General features: G+C 52.9%; 2 protein-coding genes across 4 annotated transcripts; both read left to right on the top strand.

Annotated features, from left to right (window-relative positions):
- Positions 1–1374: 1374 nt before the first annotated feature.
- LOC309803667 (transmembrane emp24 domain-containing protein 9) lies at positions 1375–5244 on the top strand. Its single transcript, XM_082620231.1, has 5 exons — positions 1375–1587; positions 1752–1852; positions 2611–2736; positions 3098–3244; positions 4415–5244. The coding sequence occupies exons 1-5, from the start codon at positions 1404–1406 to the stop codon at positions 4562–4564; spliced, it is 708 nt and encodes a 235-aa protein (XP_082476357.1). The 5' UTR covers positions 1375–1403; the 3' UTR covers positions 4565–5244.
- Positions 5245–7783: 2539 nt separating this feature from the next.
- B4GALT7 (beta-1,4-galactosyltransferase 7) lies at positions 7784–18083 on the top strand. Of its 3 annotated transcripts, none has more exons than XM_082623011.1 (6): positions 7784–7929; positions 11597–11959; positions 15109–15334; positions 16425–16508; positions 16775–16879; positions 17411–18083. In XM_082623011.1, the coding sequence occupies exons 1-6, from the start codon at positions 7880–7882 to the stop codon at positions 17564–17566; spliced, it is 984 nt and encodes a 327-aa protein (XP_082479137.1). In that variant the 5' UTR covers positions 7784–7879; the 3' UTR covers positions 17567–18083. The 3 variants fall into 3 exon arrangements, with proteins under 3 accessions (XP_082479137.1, XP_082479136.1, XP_082479138.1); XM_082623010.1 differs by having other exon boundaries at positions 15091–15334; XM_082623012.1 differs by lacking the exon at positions 7784–7929 and adding an exon at positions 7945–8048 and having other exon boundaries at positions 15091–15334.
- Positions 18084–18407: the final 324 nt, after the last annotated feature.

Raw genomic sequence — 18407 nt, 5'->3', positions numbered from 1 at the left:
ATAACACAAAGAAAAACACAACCAGCAATTCATAGAAGAAAACAAATGACCAATAAAAAAATGTTCAGTCCTCAAGGAAATAGAAATTAAAGGATAGTGAAATACTATTTTTCATCCACTGATATTGCAAATATTTAAAAGGTTAAGAACATTTGACCAGGGTGTGAGGAAGTAAGCACTCCAACACACTGTTGGTGAGGTTGTAATACGGTACAAAGTTTTTGGGAGGACAATTTTGTGATCTCTTATCAACAAAACTATGTCCTATAGCAATGGTTTTTAGAAAATGAACAAGAATTTTTACTGCAGCATTATTTGTAAGAGCAAATAATTAGGGGGATAGAAATCTTAACCACTTTCATCAGAGTCATGGTTAAAAAAATAAAGTGCATTCATTTTATGGAATTTTATTACTGTTAAGAAAAATAAGGTAAAGACTTTCCAATGAGGGAGAAAGCTAAACACATTCCCACTAACCCCCCCCCCTCCCTAGGGACAAATGAAACAACAAAGAGAACTCAAAATAAAGAGAAAACTGAAGCTTCTATGAAGTCTTGAGGTAGCACAATCATAAACTGCTAACTCTGTAGAAGAGCTGCCAAAATACACTGAAATTTGGATACAATTCACGAAAGGCAGATCTCTGCTGATCTGACCCTGAGCTCTCCAAAACGCGCAGTTCCGCCCCAAGACCCCCACCAATACTCCTTTACCAGCCTGCCACTGGGGCACTGAACCCCGGTTCAGAGACAAGCCATCAAGGCTGGTATCTGGCAGCAAAGCCGGCGTGGATGAGTAGCGGGGAGGAGTGGGGGTGGGGGGTGGACGGGGCTGGGGAGGTAGGGTGCCTGGAAGCACACAGACTAGTGGATGGCGTTTCGGGGACAAAGACATGGCAAAGGGGTGCGGTGGCGGTGGCTCCGACTGCTACCGCTGCTGTTTCTTGTTTTTTCTTCTTTTTCTTTAATATTTGAAACATTTTCGAAGATAAATTCATGGATTGTTTGTGTCATTTCTTTCAAAATTCTATTTTTAAAAACAGAAGCAAACCGATTGGCAGATGCTATGCCGAGGGAAGTCAAGGATCCTAGGTTCGAATCCTGTATCTGATCATAATTCGCTTCGCGACTCAAACTGCGTTAGTTTCACGATCTGTAAAAAATTGATAATCTACACCAGTCACTGGGCCGCGAAGAGGGTCAACGGAAAGAATTTCTCAATTCTGCGGCCCCAATTCGCTCCTAGGTAGAAGCGGCGCCCCAATCAGGTACCGCCGCGCCACGGCCTCGGGGCATCTGGGACTTGTAGTCCGCCCGGCAGAACTCGCTGTCCCGGCAGGCTGCGCGGCGGCGGCAGGGCTACGTGGCGGGGCCGGCTGCCGCTGCGCGGGCAAGTGGGGTAAGATGGCTGCGCAGCGGGGCGTGCGGGTTGTTGGCCTCTGTCCCGGATCCCGGTTGGGTAGGGTCGTTCGGGCCCTCCTGCTACTGCTGTGGTTTGCGGCCCGCGGAGGCGCGCTTTACTTCCACATCGGGGAGACGGAAAAGAAGTGCTTTATTGAGGAGATTCCGGACGAGACCATGGTTATAGGTACGAGGGAAGGGAGAGAGTTTTCAAGACCGCGGTCTTGGGGCGGGGTTGCGGGAGGGTCATCTCTTCAGAGCTGGGAGCAGGCGGCGTCGGCGTGCCCTGGCGACCGCGGACTCAGCGCCACCTCGCGTTCCTCTGACTGGGCTCGCCCTGCTTGCCTCCAGGAAACTACCGGACGCAGTTGTATGACAAGCAGCGAGAGGAGTACCAACCGGCCACCCCCGGGCTTGGCATGTTCGTGGAGGTTAAGGACCCAGAGGACAAGGTGAGTCGGCTCCTTAGCCCCGCTGAGCCCTCCGCTCTGACCCTGAGCGCCAGACCAAGCAGGCGCCGGTACCTCCCCTTCCAGTTTGCGCATCTGCTAAACTGGCAAAAACAGTTGGTGTTGTGGGAAGATCCTGGGTTTTCACTCCGGGCTAACCTTGGGCTTTTTCAGTGCTGGCTGCTTCTCTTGTTACTGACCGCTGCATGAACCCGCCAAGTCAGCTGCCTTCTCTGAGCCATTTCCTTGGCCTGTGAAATAGAAATTCATCTGTGTTATAGATGTGATGAGTGGATTAATTGTGGTGCTAGAGAACAAAGAGTTTTGTCGACTCTAAAGCTATGACATATAGACTTTAGGATTTCACGGAACAGGGTACTTTCCAAAAAGCATGAGCAGCTTTTAATTTGACAAATAAGGATATTAAAACAAATAAAACAAAAAACAAAAAAACTTCAAAACCGTTCAACTGTCACCTTTCATTTGAAAGAATGACAGCAAAAGAGTTGAAAGGGCATGAGCTATAAATAAAGTAAAGCCCTTTCCAAGAGTGGTCACATGCCAACCTAATGTCAGACTCTTCGCCCCTTCTCCAGATAGTTCGAAGGCAAGTTTTTGGCAACTGCTGCTAAGCAGCATCGGAGCTTTTAGTTTTGTGGGATGCCTAGGGCTCTGCTTGTCAACTTTTGAGGCACTTAGAGCCTTACGCACCATTCAGCCCTATTCCTACCATAATACTCACTGAAGTCCCTTCTCTCCAGGTCATCCTGGCCCGGCAGTATGGCTCTGAAGGCAGGTTCACCTTTACCTCCCATACCCCTGGTGAGCACCAGATCTGTCTTCACTCCAATTCCACCAAGTTCTCCCTTTTTGCTGGAGGCATGCTGGTAAGTGGACCCATGTTGGACTCTTTCAGCCTCTAGCCCCTGGTCAAGACTGGGGACTGGTGCTACTGTAGGCGTGAGATGACTATGTCAGATTTTGTGTCTCTTAATACAGCTGGGTTTCTAGTGAACCTTCAGGGTGTGGTTACGGAGCTCTTTGTGTATGCTTTGGTTAGAGTATCAGCCAAGGCTTATCCTTGCCCTTGGGCCTGGAGCCCCATAGGGCCAGACACTGAGGAGGCCTCAGGCAGTGTTGGCTAAATGAACGAATGAAGAAAGATGGGAGGACCAGCTGTTAGGCCGTGGCAGGAAGACAGAGCAGGGCTACCTGATTCTCCTATCTTCCTTGTCTGTCTGTCTCCAGAGAGTTCATCTGGACATCCAGGTAGGTGAACATGCCAACGACTACGCAGAAATTGCTGCGAAGGACAAGTTGAGTGAGTTGCAGCTACGAGTGCGACAGCTGGTGGAGCAAGTAGAGCAGATCCAGAAAGAGCAGAACTACCAGCGGGTGAGTGGCTGAGCCAGGAGCAGTGGGCTTCCTCCCAGAAGCCGCACACTGACTTAGCCAGGAGTCACACGTCAGATTTATTATGAACCCAAGGGATTTATATGTCTGTGCTGCATTGCAAGTCTAAAAGGTGGGATGGGTATTACTAACTACTTTTTTTCTTTTTTTTTTTTTTTTTGGTGGTACGCGGGCCTCTCACTGTTGTGGCCTCTCCCGTTGCGGAGCACAGGCTCCGGACACGCAGGCTCAGCGGCCATGGCTCACGGGCCCAGCCGCTCCGTGGCATGTGGGATCTTCCCGGACCGGGGCACGAACCCGTGTCCCCTGCATCGGCAGGCGGACTCTCAACCACTGCACCACCAGGGAAGCCCCACTAACTACTTTTAATTGAGGAGGCAGTCTCTTAAGGGGCTGCCATTGTCTTATTAGGAGACACACAAAATGACAGAGCAGGAATTGATACCAACACCTTGGGTGTTATTTCCATGGGTCTCAGTGCTCCCGGGATCAGGGGTTTCAACCTCACCTGTGTCCAGGAGGCGGGCAGGTACCATGAATGGATCTGTGACCATAATGATGGGTAGAATAGTGACCTATCAAAATGGAAACAGCTACTGTGGTCAGCTGAGGGCAGCATTGCAGAATTGCTAGCCCAGGGTTTTAAGAGGCACTTAGAGGTCCCAGTTTTTTATGTAAAAAATTCTGGGTTTTAAATGTTGTCAAAACACTGTGTGAGCCAACAAAAACGTGTGTGGGCTCCATCCAGCCCCTGGACCACCAATTTGTAACCTGTGCACACAATCTTCAAGGAGCAGTTTGGGAGACCCAGGCAGAGGGCTCAGAGCAAGTCCACTTCTGAGCGTTCCAGGACAGCTCTGTCTGATAGGGTGATACCACAGCCACTCTACCACTCCCACAGGCATCAGGGTAGGACCAGGTAAGGCTGTACCTTACAGATGAGGAAATAGACCTAGGAGAAATGAGTGGGTTGCCTGAGGTCATCTGGCTGGTGAGGGTGAAGGTGGGGTGGCTTTTTTCGAGCACTTGACTGGAACCTGGGCAAAGTTAGTTGGCCCTGGGACATCCTCTGGGGAGGGAACCCAGCAGTTCTAGTGGCCCCACATGGGGCCCAGCCAACTCAGGCTCGTCTTCCTTTCTCCCCTCCCACAGTGGCGAGAGGAACGCTTCCGGCAGACCAGCGAGAGCACCAACCAGAGGGTGCTGTGGTGGTCTATCCTGCAGACCCTCATTCTCGTAGCCATCGGCGTCTGGCAGATGCGACACCTCAAGAGCTTCTTTGAAGCCAAGAAGCTGGTGTAGCCATCCCAGGCTTCCCAGGCCATCCTTCCTCCCTGGCTGGGGAAGCAGGGGCCTCCTGGACTGACTTCTCCGGAAGGAGGCCTGGTCCCCAGCCATGGGTGTCTGCAGGGGAGAGGGGCCACAGCACAAGCTGAGGGTAGCAGCTTGGCTGGCTAATACTGAGCAGGTGGTAGGGTAAATGCCTGCCCCCTCCCCTGGGCCCTTTGCAGTAATCTGAAGCCACTGGGAGCCCTACTGACACCTCAGAATCACAGTGTTACTGATCAGGGATGTGAGCCTATTGTCTGGGATGACTGGGGGGAGGGGAGTGGGTGGGCAAGCCAAGTCTTCCTTCTGTCTTCCTTTCCTAACTTGGAATTTTGACCAGGTTGGGGCGTGATTCCCTGCCACCCAGGAAACTTCACTATTCCCTCCTTGGGCCTAGACCCAGCCTGCTGATCCAGGGTGTGTGTGTCAATTGAGGGTGGGGTAGAGGGAGTTGCAGTGTGGGAAGGTAGCCCTGAGGTGGACCCCGGGTTCTTCACATGGTTGTTCTTTTGAGGACTAGAGAAACTGGGGTTAGGCCAAATAGAGGTCTTGGTGCTGGTTGGGGATGGGGCCTGCAGAGTCTTAGTGATTTCATTTTCAATAAGTTTAGGTTTGTTACATTGGTTTCCCAATAAAAAAAAAATTAACTTCTTGTCCAGTGTAAAGTTACTCTACTGTCAGTGGGCATAGCACTGCAACGTGCTTGAGGGAGTGTCAGTTTTTCCAGTGGGCAAAGCACTTCACATTCTAAGATGAGCACCCACCTGTGAACTTCATACTCCTCATCCTCTCCATCCCCTCCAGTGACGGTGGTGGTTTTGCCCAAGACCATCCAACAAGTGAAAAGTAGATGGACAGAATTGTTGTGGTGCTTCGAGGAAGTGCCTAGTTAGTGAAGGTACTGTACATTGAACAGAGGAATGCTGCAGGTGTGGAAAGGACAGGAATCCCTGAGTTGGGGGCAGGAGGGGGATACTGATGGACTTAACCAATAGCATGGGATCTCAGCAGTGACCTTGAAGGAGAGGAAGGATTCTGATGAAAGAAGGCAGGACAGGGGTGGTTGAAAACAGGCAAACAGCTGGTATGCAGATAGATGGGCATTGTTTCAGCTGGAGTTGAGGGGGCGGGGCTGTGAGAAAGCTGGAAAGGAAAGTTGGTTAGAGTTAGAAGAGCCTTGAATGCCAGGTAAGAGATTTGGATATTACCCAGTGTTCAACAAAGTTTGGAGTATTAGAACACCCTGAATATAAACTTGAAGGTTAATCCAACAGTGTGTGAGAAGGAGATGGGGTGGGGAGGCAAGTTTGGGGACTACTTGAACTGTCTGTCAGGAGAGTGTAGTCTGAGCTCATATTGCTGCTTAGACCTCCACATTTAGGGGAAGAAAACTTTTTTTAAGAACAGCTTTAGAATTGCAGAAAAATTGTGAAGATAGTTTACATCATGCAGTAGTATGGTCTATTTGTTCAAATCAATGAACCAGTAGTGATAGTCCATGCTTTATGCAGATTTCCTTAGTTGTTACATAGTGTCTTTTTTGTTCCAGGAGCCCATCTAGGAGGTACCATTGTTACATTTAGTTGTCTCCTTGGGCTCCTCTTGGCTGTGACAGTTTCTCAGACTTTCCTCCTTTATTACCTTGACAGTTTTCAGGGATACTGGTCAGGCATTTTGTAGATTTCCCTCAATTGCAGTTGGTCTGATGTTTTTCTCATGATTAGACTGGGGTCCCGGGTTTTTGAAAGACCACAAAAGGAAAGTGCCATTCTCATCCCATCATATTAAGGGTACTAATTATCAACATGATTGTGGATGTCACAGTTTAAAATAAGTTAATTTGGATTTTTACATGAAACCTGACTTAGATCTGATACTAGTGGGGCTTCATCCTGATGCGACAACAATTAGCTGGACTGAATGGTAGCTACCTCCTTAAGATGGGCTTGTGCTTTCCAGGTCAGGCCCATCTCCCAGTTTCCATCTTTGGCCTTACCTGACTGTCTCTGCAGGGGTCAGCCTTGCCTTTGTCATCAGCCAAATCTAGGCTGGATTTGTCGAGGTTCTGGTATAAGGTACGCTGCCCTGGGAGAGCTCAGCAGGAAGGGGACTGGTGGGTTGTATGCTGGGTGAAAGGGGGCTCCTGGGAATGATTAACTTCCTACCTACTATAGTGAAGTCCTCTCAGAAGCAGAGTGGTTGAGACCATAGATTGTGCAACCAAACTACCCGGGCTTACATTCTGAATTACCTCTCTGTGCTTCAGTTCCCTCATCTTTAAAGTGGGCATAATAAGTACAATACTCATAAGGACAGATGGCCGTAACAGTAGTAAAGCATTTAGAAAAATGACAGGCACATAGTAAAGAACTCAATGGATGTTAGCTATTAATATTTATTAGGAAACTTAAAATTTGCCTGGAAGAACAGAGGAGATCAAGTCTAGTAACTTTGCCACTCTCTTTTCCCAGGTGGGAAGCTGGTTCTCATGGCAACAGGGCAGATATGGGAAGTCAATCTTATTCCCTTCTTCAGTTCTCAGCTCCACCAAAGTCCTCCTCTCCTGGATGATAGCTGCCATTTATATAGCGTTGACTATTGTGCCCAGCACTGTACCAAGTTTTTGCATTTTCTCCTTTAATCCTCACAGCAACCATATAAATCAGGAACCATTTATATACTCAGATGAGGAAACAGAAGCAGGCTGTTCCCCAAAACACAGCCGAACTGGCAGAGTCAGGTTTCAAATCCAGCCAATCTGCCTTTAGTGCCTGTCTCCTAACTACTACTTGGGGTGTCACTTGAGGTATCAGGCTGAACACAGGACTGAGCCCTGAGCTTGGCCCTGCCGCCCTCCAAGCTCGTTGGGGAGAAAGAATGCACTTGGGTTGACGGCAGGACTACTTAGACGCCTTCCCTTGGGAAGAGGAGGAAGATGCAGATTATCCCAGAGCGCTGGTTTGGAAGTCTGGAGTCTGTAGGTCCAGTACAAGCCCATTGACTTGAGCCCTCTCCGGGGCCTCAATTTCTCGGGATGTCCAGCGGCCCCCGGAAAGCAGATAGCAGTTCAGGCGGTTGGAGCGCGCTCACGTGTTCCTCTGGATGCGGAACCTTTGATGCCTCAGCTCCGGGGAGCAGACGGCGCGGCCGGAGCGGCGGACCCTGTGGACCGAGGGGCGGGGCGGACGGGCTTGGGCGGGGCGGGAGGCGGAGGCGCCGCGTAGGCCGGGGAGGCCGGGCCGGCCCGGCTGGGAGCTCGAGCCCCATGAGCCGCCGCCTCCCCCCACGATGTTCCCCTCCCGGAGGAAAACGGCACAGCTGCCCTGGGAGGACGGCAGGTGAGCGGCGGCGGCCGGCCCGGGCCCCGTCCTCCCGGGTGCCGATCCTTTCCGGGCCGCCCCGCGGAATCTAGGAGCCCGAGGCCGTCGCGTCTCCGTCTCTGCGGGGCTCTCTGAGGGTCTGTGGTTCTCCTTGTGGGTCTCTCTCTGTATTTGGGTCTCTGTTTCTCTCTATGTGGGTCTCCGTCTCTACCAGTCTCCGTCACTCAGCAGGTCTGTATTTCTCCGTTGACTTCCCTTTGTGAGTTTCTGTCCCTCTATGCGAGTCTCTCTCATTATGGGTCTCTGTGTTTTTCCACTGGCCTCTATTTTCATGCGGATCTCTGACTCCGTTGACCTCTCTCAGTGGATCTCTGTCTTTCTGTCTATCCCTGGTTTCAGAGGGTCTGTATTCCGTCTCTCTGATCTCTGCTTCCCCCATCACATCCCTGTAGCCTCAGACGCTACCCTCCTTCCCTCCCTCGTGCTTCCCCCTTCTCTGCTGATCGCCCAGAAGAATATGCCAGACAGAAGCTCTATGCTCTGCCTGGCTGGCCACTGCCTCGCCGGGACTAAGTACTCCCGGCGTAACGTTAGTTCATTTCCGGTGCAGCTGTACTTGAATGTGGCCTGCCCCATGTGTTAGGTGTGAGGTTGACCCAGACCTTAGCTAGTGATTACCACTAGAGCAGAATGGGGGTGGGAGGTGGGGGAGAGCTATTTGGCCGTTTAGATTGGGAAGGACTCCCACTCTTCAGCCTTGAGATGTACCCCCAAAACTCTTCTCACCCAGAACACATGATAGTGGATCTACACCTAGTGAATGACACCTCTTTCCCTTTTCTCTGTTAAGTTTGCCAGGTGCCAAAAGACTTTGGAATATAGTGGGCACAACTCTTTATCGTTAGGAATTTTTCAGACTTGGTGCTGCAGTAAGAAGATAGGAATATAGTAGAAAGCCTGGACTGTGGATTTAGGCCTGGACAGGAATCCTCTTTAATAGCCATGTGACCAGAAGCATACTTAATCTTTCTCCTCAGCTTTTCCATCTCTGAAACAGAGATCATAATATCTACTCTGCAGGTCTATATGAGGATTAAAGGAGATCACATATATAAAACTGTTGACACTATGCTTGGCATAGAGAAGGTGCCAGTTTTCTTCCAGTTACTTTTGCAGTTTGGAGGTGCTGTAACCAGAGCAGCGGAGCATTCAAACCTGTATCACTAAGCTTTGTGTGAGGGAAGAAAGGGAAGGTTATGGAGGAGAATTTCCATTTCCTAATTCCTTTCCATAAACTTTTGGAACACAGCCATGATCCCACAAAACTTGTATCATTTCATGCTTTTGACACAGGGGTACAGAGATCCATGGAACAGATGCAGATAATGTAGCAGTTAAAGAGTGCTGGCTCTGGAAACAGCCTGTCTGGGTTTGAATCTTACTAGCCTTGGACACAGATTGATGAATGAGAGAAAACCTCATCTGGTCGGCCTCCCCACCCCAGAAACAACGATGGCCTGGGCCTGGTAGCAGCTGAGACTGCAGGTCTGGAGTTTGCCAGCAGGTGGCACCAGAAGCAACTGTTCTCAGTGTCCACTGTCCTGAGGAACTGGGATTTCAGCTCTGAATTCCATTGTTCAGTGATTTGGGCCCTTGCAGCACAGGAAGAGAGTGCTCATGGGGACGTGATCCTGGTAGGAAGGGAAAGCTGGACGGAGGGAACAGCACGTGAAAGTGCATGGAGTGCCCAATCCATGCCATACCCCTGGATAATGGTCACTGCTTCTTCCCCTGAAGGTGGGATGTTTCCCCATGTCCATCTCCCCGGTCTCTACCCTACCCCAAGAAAGAGCCCAGAGGGAGAATCTGTAGAGGTTGCAGCCTTCCCAGGCCACTAGGAGGATTGGCTTCTGCTCCTCCCCCGCAGAAACCCCCACCACAGGACAAGGGGGGGTAAGTCAGAAGCCCTGCAAGGGTGTCCTATCAGTCTCCCCCTCTGCTGTGTGTGGGGCCTGAGCCTGGCTTCAGGCCTGCTGGCTACCAGATTGGCAGTTGTGCCTCTAGAGAGAGGCAGGAGTTGGTCTGGCTTTAGTGTGTGACAAGCATGCCCTGAATGCTTGAACCCTGCCTTTAACTCACTTAGCAAGCCCTCTGCTGTATGACTTGTGCTAGAGCCACAGCTGTGAATCTGATTGCCTGTGAAGAGGACAAGCACGGACACAGGGGATTACAAAACTCTTAAGTGCTTCAAAAAGGGCAGGACCAGATACCATAGGAACACAAAGGAGGGAGGGAGTATGTATCTCCGTTTGTGTGCACGTGGGGGTGGGGGGTGGCAGTGCTAGCCATGACATTGACGTTTGGCCTTGAAGGATCAGTGGGGTGCTTCCAGGCAGATAAAATAAGGAAAGGCATTTTAGGCAGAAGCAGTGGACTGTGTGAGGGCTAGAGCAGGAAGGAATATGGTGAGTGGAGAAACTCGGAGTTGCCCAATGTGTAGCACTGGGTGGGTAGCAAGGGAGCAACTGGAAATGGGACCAGGTCACAGAGAGGTTTGACTGTCAGGCCAAGGAATTTGGCCATTATCTTATAAACAGGAGGATCATCCATGAGATTGAAGGGGTCTGAGCAGGGCAAGGACCAGATGAGACTTGGGCTAAAAAACAGGCAGTGGGTGAGGAAGGATCAAAGAGCACTTAGGAGGTAGAATCTATATGACCTGGAAGCTAATTGGTGACTCTCAGAGGTTATAAAGTAGATTGCTTTGCTGATTATTCTAGAATAGAGGAAGCTTCCCTTTTCTTGGATTCCTTAGTTCCTCCTTCACTGCCCTCAGGAACTTCCAGAGAGAGGGGCAAAGAAACCAGGTGAATTCCACCCATTTCTTTGTATTTCATAACCTGAAAGGCAGTCTCTCCCAGCACTACCTCAAAGTCTAAGATATTCCGCTGTTTTTCCAGCTTCTGAAATGAGCCTGGGTGCTGTTCCCAGCCCTCATCTTTCCTTCCCTCTCTGTCTCTCATCCCTTGTCACATGGGCTGCCCTGGACTGAAGCTTTGACACGCATTCAGTGAACTGCCTTTGTTGGTTTGGGCCTCACATTGGTTTGGGGGCAGACCTAATCTTCTCAGAGTAAAGACTGGTCTTTTCACTGGGACTGAAACAGGCACATGCCCCTGTTTGGGGGAGCTTTCTGGTCTGAGAAACAGGATGAAGCCAAGCTTTCTGATGAGGGTGAACCTGCAGGGGAGCAGGTGGAAGGCAGCGGGTGGGGTCTCTAAGGCGGGCTTCTGCCATCAGCTCTGGACATGAGCCATTGTCTTGGGGAGGGGCACGTGCAAAAGACAAGGAGTCTTGTCTCTGCCCTTCAGCAGCTCTTGGTCAGGCTGGGACTCAGGCGCAGAAGGTAAGAGAGCACTGAGGAAGTGGGGCAGCTCCGAGACCCGTGAGTGTGTGGAGGGCCTCCTAGAGGTAGGGGGGCTCAGGCTGAGCCCAGAGCTCCAAGCAGGATTCTGACGCATGGTGGCAGCTCCAACAAAAGCACTAAGTTGCTTCTGCACTAACTCCCGGGCGCTTGGGGCGGACCCGCCACATGCGCCTTACTTGCGGGAAGCCAGAGAAGGGGTCTGTCGCAGCACCTCGGCTCGGCCTTGCCCTTCTGACCTGCTCCCTGTTCTTGTCCCAGGTCCAGGCTGATCCCCAGCGGCCTCCCCCGGAAATGCTCCGTCTTCCACCTCTTTGTTGCCTGTCTCTTACTGGGCTTCCTCTCCCTGCTCTGGCTGCAGCTCAGCTGCTCTGGGGACATGGCCCAGGCAGCCAGGGGACAAGGACAGGAGACCCCAGGCCCATCCCGGGCCTGCCCACCAGAGCCACCCCCTGAGCACTGGGAAGAAGATGAATCATGGGGCCCCCACCGTCTGGCAGTGCTGGTGCCCTTTCGAGAACGCTTCGAGGAGCTCCTGGTCTTTGTGCCCCACATGCACCGCTTCCTGAGCAGGAAGAAGATCCAGCACCACATCTATGTGCTCAACCAGGTGGACCATTTCAGGTAAGGACCACCTCCTGAGCCAGCACCCAGTCACCTGGGCCTGCCCTGGTCTCTTGGGGCCTGCTCCCTTTCCTGACAGCAATCCAGTACCAGATGGCCCAGGCCCATGAAAGGTCACCCAGGGCAGCAGTGAGAGGGTGGGAGGTGCTAGACCCCTCTCACTGGGTGTGACAGGAATTTGGGGGGGAGGGTTTGGGGCTGGGGAGGCCCCTGATCTGTTTTCCATTTCACAAATGTCCCTGTGGCTGCTGTATGTGTCTGGGCCATACCAGGACAAGAGGGGAAGCAGGGAGACCTGTTGGGCAGTCATTGCAGTCACCTGAGCTGATGGGAGCTCGGGCAGCATGGCAGAGGGGGTGGAGAGAAGTGATGTGGAGGAAGCGCAGACAGGGCTTGCTGGCGGATTGGCTGCGGAGATTAGGGAAAGGGAGGGTCAAAGCCATGGCTTAACTTGTTCACAGTCTGGCATTATCCTAAATTCCTTGCTCTCACCAAAAACTGCTCCCCTCCATGATCACAATCCAAGCATCTCACACTCCACCCCCACCTCCTTTCCCTCCAGCTCGCTCCCACTGGGAGACGTGGACCCAACAATTCGTGGACCCTGCCAGGCCCTTTAGTCCACGATCCTCCCAGTGTTCTCCATCCTCCTTGTCCTTACTTTCTCCTGACCTAACTTGGATTCCACGGTCCTTGGTGAAAGTCACTCCCGCACACGCACCGCAACTCCCTTCCACTTTCTCCCTGGCACAACTCCCACCGATGAAACTCAACTCTGCCTGCTACACACCTGCACCTGGCAGCTGGATGTAGCTGGAGACACTGCTCACTCATCTCCCTGACAATGAGCCCTGGCCCAAGAGGGCTCTCATTCCTCTGGTCTGCCGCCTCTCCCCTCCACGGCAGCCTTGCACACCCCCTCCACGGCAGCCTTGCACACCCCCTCCACGGCAGCCTTGCACACCCGCTCCTCTCCTCACTCCTCCCTATCTTCACCTTCAGCCAATTACTTTGCTTCCTATTTGAGAAAACAGAATCAACTGGAAGAGAACTAACCCAGGTCCCCACGCCCGGACTCCTTTCACAGCTTCCGTGCAGGTGTCCTCAGCTTCCCACCGCCTTGCCCGAGGATGCCCCTCCAGGGCCAGCTCTCCTACTCGGGCACTGGGTCCCTTTTCTACTCTTCTACTCAAGGACATCACTCCAGCCATTGGCTCTCTTCTCTCCTGCATGATCCATTTCCCCCCCTCCTGGAGTATTCAAATCAACAAACATACTGAAGTCGCCCCCATCTACAAAGAAAAAAGAGACCCCCACTTGATCCCATATCGCCCACATCTATTGCCTCTTTCCTTTGCTCCCCTTTCTAGCAAAACTCCTACCCTTTCTCCCCCCTCGCTCTCTCTTGAACCTATTCCACTCAGACACTTACCCTCATCATGACATTGAAACAGCTGTTGTTGACATCACCAACGAGCCCACCTTGATAATCCAAAGCCCAGTTCCCAACCTTCATCCTATCGACTTCCCGGCAGCATTTGCCAAGTGGATTACTTCTTCCTTCTTTTTTTTTTTTTTTTTGCGGTATGTGGGCGTCTCACTGTTGTGGCCTCTCCCATTGCGGAGCACAGGCTCCGCACGCACAGGCTCAGCAGCCATGGCTCATGGGCCCAGCTGCTCCGCAGCATGTGGGATCTTCCTGGACCGGGGCACGAACCCGTGTCCCCTGCATCGGCAGGCGGACTCTCAGCCACTGCGCCACCAGGGAAGCCCTGCTTCTTCTTAAAACACGCTCAGTTTGACCTTTGGGACAGCGCTCTGCTTCTCTTTCCTCTCTGGCCACCTCTCCCCACCTCCTTTGCTGGTTCTGCCTCATCCCCCTGATCTCTCAGCCTTGGTGTTCCTTGGGGGTCGGTGCTTGGGCACCGTCTTTTCTGGCTCCAGTCGCTCCCCAGGGGATCTCATCTAGTCTCAAGACATCAAATCTCATTTCTACCCTGATGACTCCCAAGTCTGTATTCCCAGCCCAGACCTCTCTCCTGAACTCCAGACCCATATATCCAGCCAGCTGCCTGTGCAGCCCTCTGTTTGGTGCTCTCAAGAGGTATCTCAAGCTTAACATGATTAAAACTGAATTCCTGATTTCCCACCTGTCCCTGACCTTCTCCTGCCCCCTTCCTCATTTCAGGAAATGGAAACTCCACACTCCCAGCTGCTCAGGCCAGAAAGCCTTCGGGTCATCCTCAACTCCTTTTCCCTCACACAACACATCTAGTCCATCAGCAGAATGCATCTAGAATCTGCCCTCTTCTCACCATCTCCACTGCCACCTCCCTGAGTTAAGGCATCATCATCTCATGCCTAAATTATTGTAACAGCCTCCCGACCTGTCCCCCTGCTTCCACCCCTCACCTTCCAGTCTCTTCTCAACACGCCAACTAGAGTGATCCTGTTAAACGCTGAGTCACAGCACATGATGCCTCTGCTCTAAGCCCTTCAGTGGCTCCCCATCTCATCCAGGGTCAAAGCGCAAGTCCTTCAGGGGCCTGTCACCCTCTGACCTCGTTCCCTGAGACCTGTCACTCACTCTGCTTCACCACATTGCTATCTGCTCCTGCCTCGGGCCCTGGGAGTTGCTCTTCCCTCTGCTTGGAGCCCTATTCCCCTGATTTCCATAGGGCTCATTCCCGCAGGCCTTCACGTTCTGCTCACGTGTCACCCTGTTATGCTGGCCCTCCCTGACCACCTCCTCTAAAAGGACAGCCCCCACCCACACAGCATGCTTTATCCTCCTCACCCTGCTTTACTATTCTTCTCAGCACTTACCACTCCCTGGCTTGTTACATATTTACTTACTTGTTTACTTTTGTCTCTTCTTATTAGAATGTCAGCTCCTTGAGGGCTTTGATTTCTCACTGCTGTGTCTCCAGTGCTCTGAATAGTTTCTGGCACATAATAGGTGCTCAGTAAACATTTGTGAGACAAGTGGAGGGGCAGATGTGCAGCTGGGCAGACCTACAATGAAGTCGGTATCAGGCTGGAGGGCAGCATGGGTACTGGGGGTGGGTGCTGTGGAGGACGGGCTCTCATGCAGAGATTGGGGGAGAGCAAGCTCACTGCCCCTGGCCCAGCCTCGGTGCCCTGCACAGGTTCAACCGGGCAGCACTCATCAACGCGGGCTTTCTGGAGAGCAGCAACAGCACAGACTACATCGCCATGCACGACGTGGACCTGCTCCCTCTCAACGAGGAGCTGGACTATGGCTTCCCAGAGACCGGGCCCTTCCACGTGGCCTCCCCGGAGCTCCACCCGCTCTACCACTACAAGACCTACGTCGGTGGCATCCTGTTGCTTTCCAAGCAGCACTACCAGCTGGTGAGGCCTGGCGCACGTGCTCTGCTGAGAGCCAGGGAGCGTCCACCTGGATGGGGGCAGTGGCAAGAGGAGCAGCATTTCTAGGGCCCAGCAGATGGAGGGTCCTGCTTGGGGAGCCCAGGAGCAGCCAGAGGCATGAGAGAGGAGCAGGACCAAGCAAGCCAGTTAGGGAGGGTTCTGCCACAGCAACAGAACCCCTGTACAAACTGGCTTCAGAAGCCCTGGGGTTCGTTGCCTCTCAAAATGGAAAAGTCTGGGTGGGGCTGTCTTGCCCAGCCTCTCAGATGATGTCACCAGGACACCATTTCACCTTCCATCTCTCAGCTCTGCCTTCTCTAGACTGGCTTTATTTTCAGATGTTCAGGGTGCAAGGTGGTGGTTGTAGCTGCAGCCTGCATCCGTCTAGGCCCAAGTCCAGTGGAAAATGGAGCCGCCTGTTTCCAACAGCCCAGACAGGAGACCGGCAGCTGCCCCATGCTGGCTCTTGATTGGCCTGGCTTGAGTCACAGGTCTACCCATGAATCAGTCACTGTGGTAGGGGGTGGGAGTGGGTGGTGGGGTGGGAGGAACTGAGTGGCTTAGACCACCTTCTCTTGCTCCTCTCTTCAAGCTGTGGCTGAAGCCAGCTTAATGTAAATAAAGCCTGAAGTTAGATGGCAAAAATTGATGTCTGCCATAGACCCCACCGTCCCTCTCCCGCACAGAGGAAGAGAGCAGGGCAGAGCCCCCTCAGGAGAAATGGGAGTATGGGGCCAGGCAGAAATAGAGCAGCAGTTGGCACTTGTTCCCATCATTAGCTCTCCAGAGGTCTCCTCCCACCAGTCAGACATTTTTGAGAAACTAATCATCTCGCACAAATCCAAGGCCCCATTAGAACAGGCAAAATGGGACTGGGATGTGCTGACTATTCCCCCAGTACCTCAGAGGTTGTGGGAACTGAAAGCATCTGAGTGTACACTCAGAACTGCTGGGGAGGAGGAAGAAAGGGGGCCTGGCCTGGCCCAGCTTGGGCTAGGGACTCCCGAGTGGTAGGAGACCAAAGAGCACCCTGGGAGGATGGGGCAAGTGACATTGCTTGTCTTTGTGTCAGTGCAACGGGATGTCCAACCGCTTCTGGGGCTGGGGCCGTGAGGACGACGAGTTCTACCGGCGCATCAAAGGAGCCGGGCTCCAGGTAATGCTCCCCCGCCGCCCCACCTCTTCAGCCATCATGGCTACCCTGAGGTTCCTCTCTGCCCTCAGATGAAGTTCCTGGGGCTGGGAGATGGCACCCCTGGTTCTGATCCCAGCCCTGCCCCCGACTAGCGCACCTGTCCTGAAGAATGGGAATGCAGGCCCCTGCCTGTGGGCTGTGGCAGGCAGTGGGACCCCAGAGGACTAGTGGTGAGGGCCAGGGCTCCAGGAGAGGCAGCCTGATCCAACTTCCTTTGGTCTCCTTAGCTTTTCCGCCCCTCGGGAATCACAACTGGGTACAAGACGTTTCGCCACCTGCATGACCCAGCCTGGAGGAAGAGGGACCAGAAGCGCGTCGCGGCTCAAAAACAGGTACTGGCTGATCCCTTGATCGGGGATGGATAGGTGGTATATGGGGAATCAGCAGGCCCAAGCATTTCACCAAGTTCTCCTTGGGCCCAAGTGGTCCCATCCTCCCCTGCTTGGCCCAGGTCAGTCGTTGGCATTCTGCTTGGGCACCATACCCTCCTCTGGTGGCTGCCATGGCCCCTGGGCTCTGTGGGTCAGCCGAGATCTCAGGGTCCACGCAGGCTGTGTGTGGTGGGGGGAGTGGGGATGGGATTCAGCTGAAGGTGCCAGAATCCTAGGCAGACCTGGGATACAGGAGTCCCTATCCCTCAAATAGCCTCTTCTCTAGGAGCCAGATTAGTTCAACTGGAAAACTCCTGCTGTCCTGCTGACGAGGATGTGTAGCCATGGGCGAGAGACTTCCCATCTCTGAGCTTCCCTTTTCCCTGTCTTCTGTGGGGATCACAGGACCTCTGATGACAAGGTTGTGGGGGATCAGTGGACAGCTGGCACTCACAAAGCCCTGAGTACATGCTCTCCCCCTTTTCTTCCCAGGAGCAGTTCAGGGTGGACCGGGAGGGAGGCCTGAGCACCGTGAAGTACCGCGTGGACTCCCGTACAGCCCTGTCTGTGGGCGGGGCCCCCTGTACTGTTCTCAACATCATGTTGGACTGTGACAAGGCTGCCACCCCCTGGTGCACATTCAGCTGAGTTGGCTGGACAGCAAGGAAGCCTGTGCCTACAGGCCATACTGCTACTCAAGCCCAGGACAAAGCCTCAGGCCCTGGGCCCAGCTCCAATAGGACGTGGAGTGGCCTGAAGCAGTGGACAGCAAGCTACGTGTTTGCAGCAGCCCGGCCCCCAGAGGCAGGCTTGAGCCAGGAGAGGACACACGCAGGGTGCCTGGGATGCTGCCAGCAATAAACAGTGATGGAGAGAGGCTGGGACATGGTTTCCAAGTGAGACTCTCCACTCTGCCTTCCTGCTTGCCCTGCCCTACCCTCCTTTGTGTGCTGAGATCTGCAAGATCTTGTTCCTTCTCCTGGACTGCCAGGCCACTGATGTGGGTGGCAAGGGCCATCAGGAGGGTTAAAACTGCAGAGACCAGTGTGCAAGCCCCACAGAAAGGGAGCAGCGGAGACCAGCTCTAGCTGGCTGTCACCCTGAAGGAGTGTGGGCCTGGTGTTGCCAGATCTTCTGATTTTTCAAAAGAAAGTAGAATTCTGGATTCTTGAGTGAAATTGGTAAATTTTTAAATGATACCAACTAATTCAAACTTTTAACAAGTATGGCAAGCCAAACCAAATGTGTTTTGAACCACCAGTTTGTCACCTGTGGCTGAGGGGAAGGGGATGGGGCAAAAGATGACGCTTCTCTTAGTTATAAGCTGGCAAGGAGTTGGGGCAGGGCTAGGGAACACGAGGCCAGGGGAAGCTCAGGTGGGAGAGAACCCCAAGGCACAAGGTCCCTGCTCCCTCCCTCAGCACTCCAGGCTCCGCTGCCCTTCTGGACAGTCTGACCACTGCCAGGCTCTGGTGGGCTCCGACCGGAA

This window comes from Mesoplodon mirus, assembly GCF_964341445.2.
Source record: "Mesoplodon mirus genome assembly, chromosome: 5".
Taxonomy (NCBI): Eukaryota; Metazoa; Chordata; class Mammalia; order Artiodactyla; family Ziphiidae; genus Mesoplodon; species Mesoplodon mirus.
The sequence above is the reverse complement of the archived record's forward strand: the minus strand, read 5'-3'. Positions and strand labels throughout refer to the sequence as shown.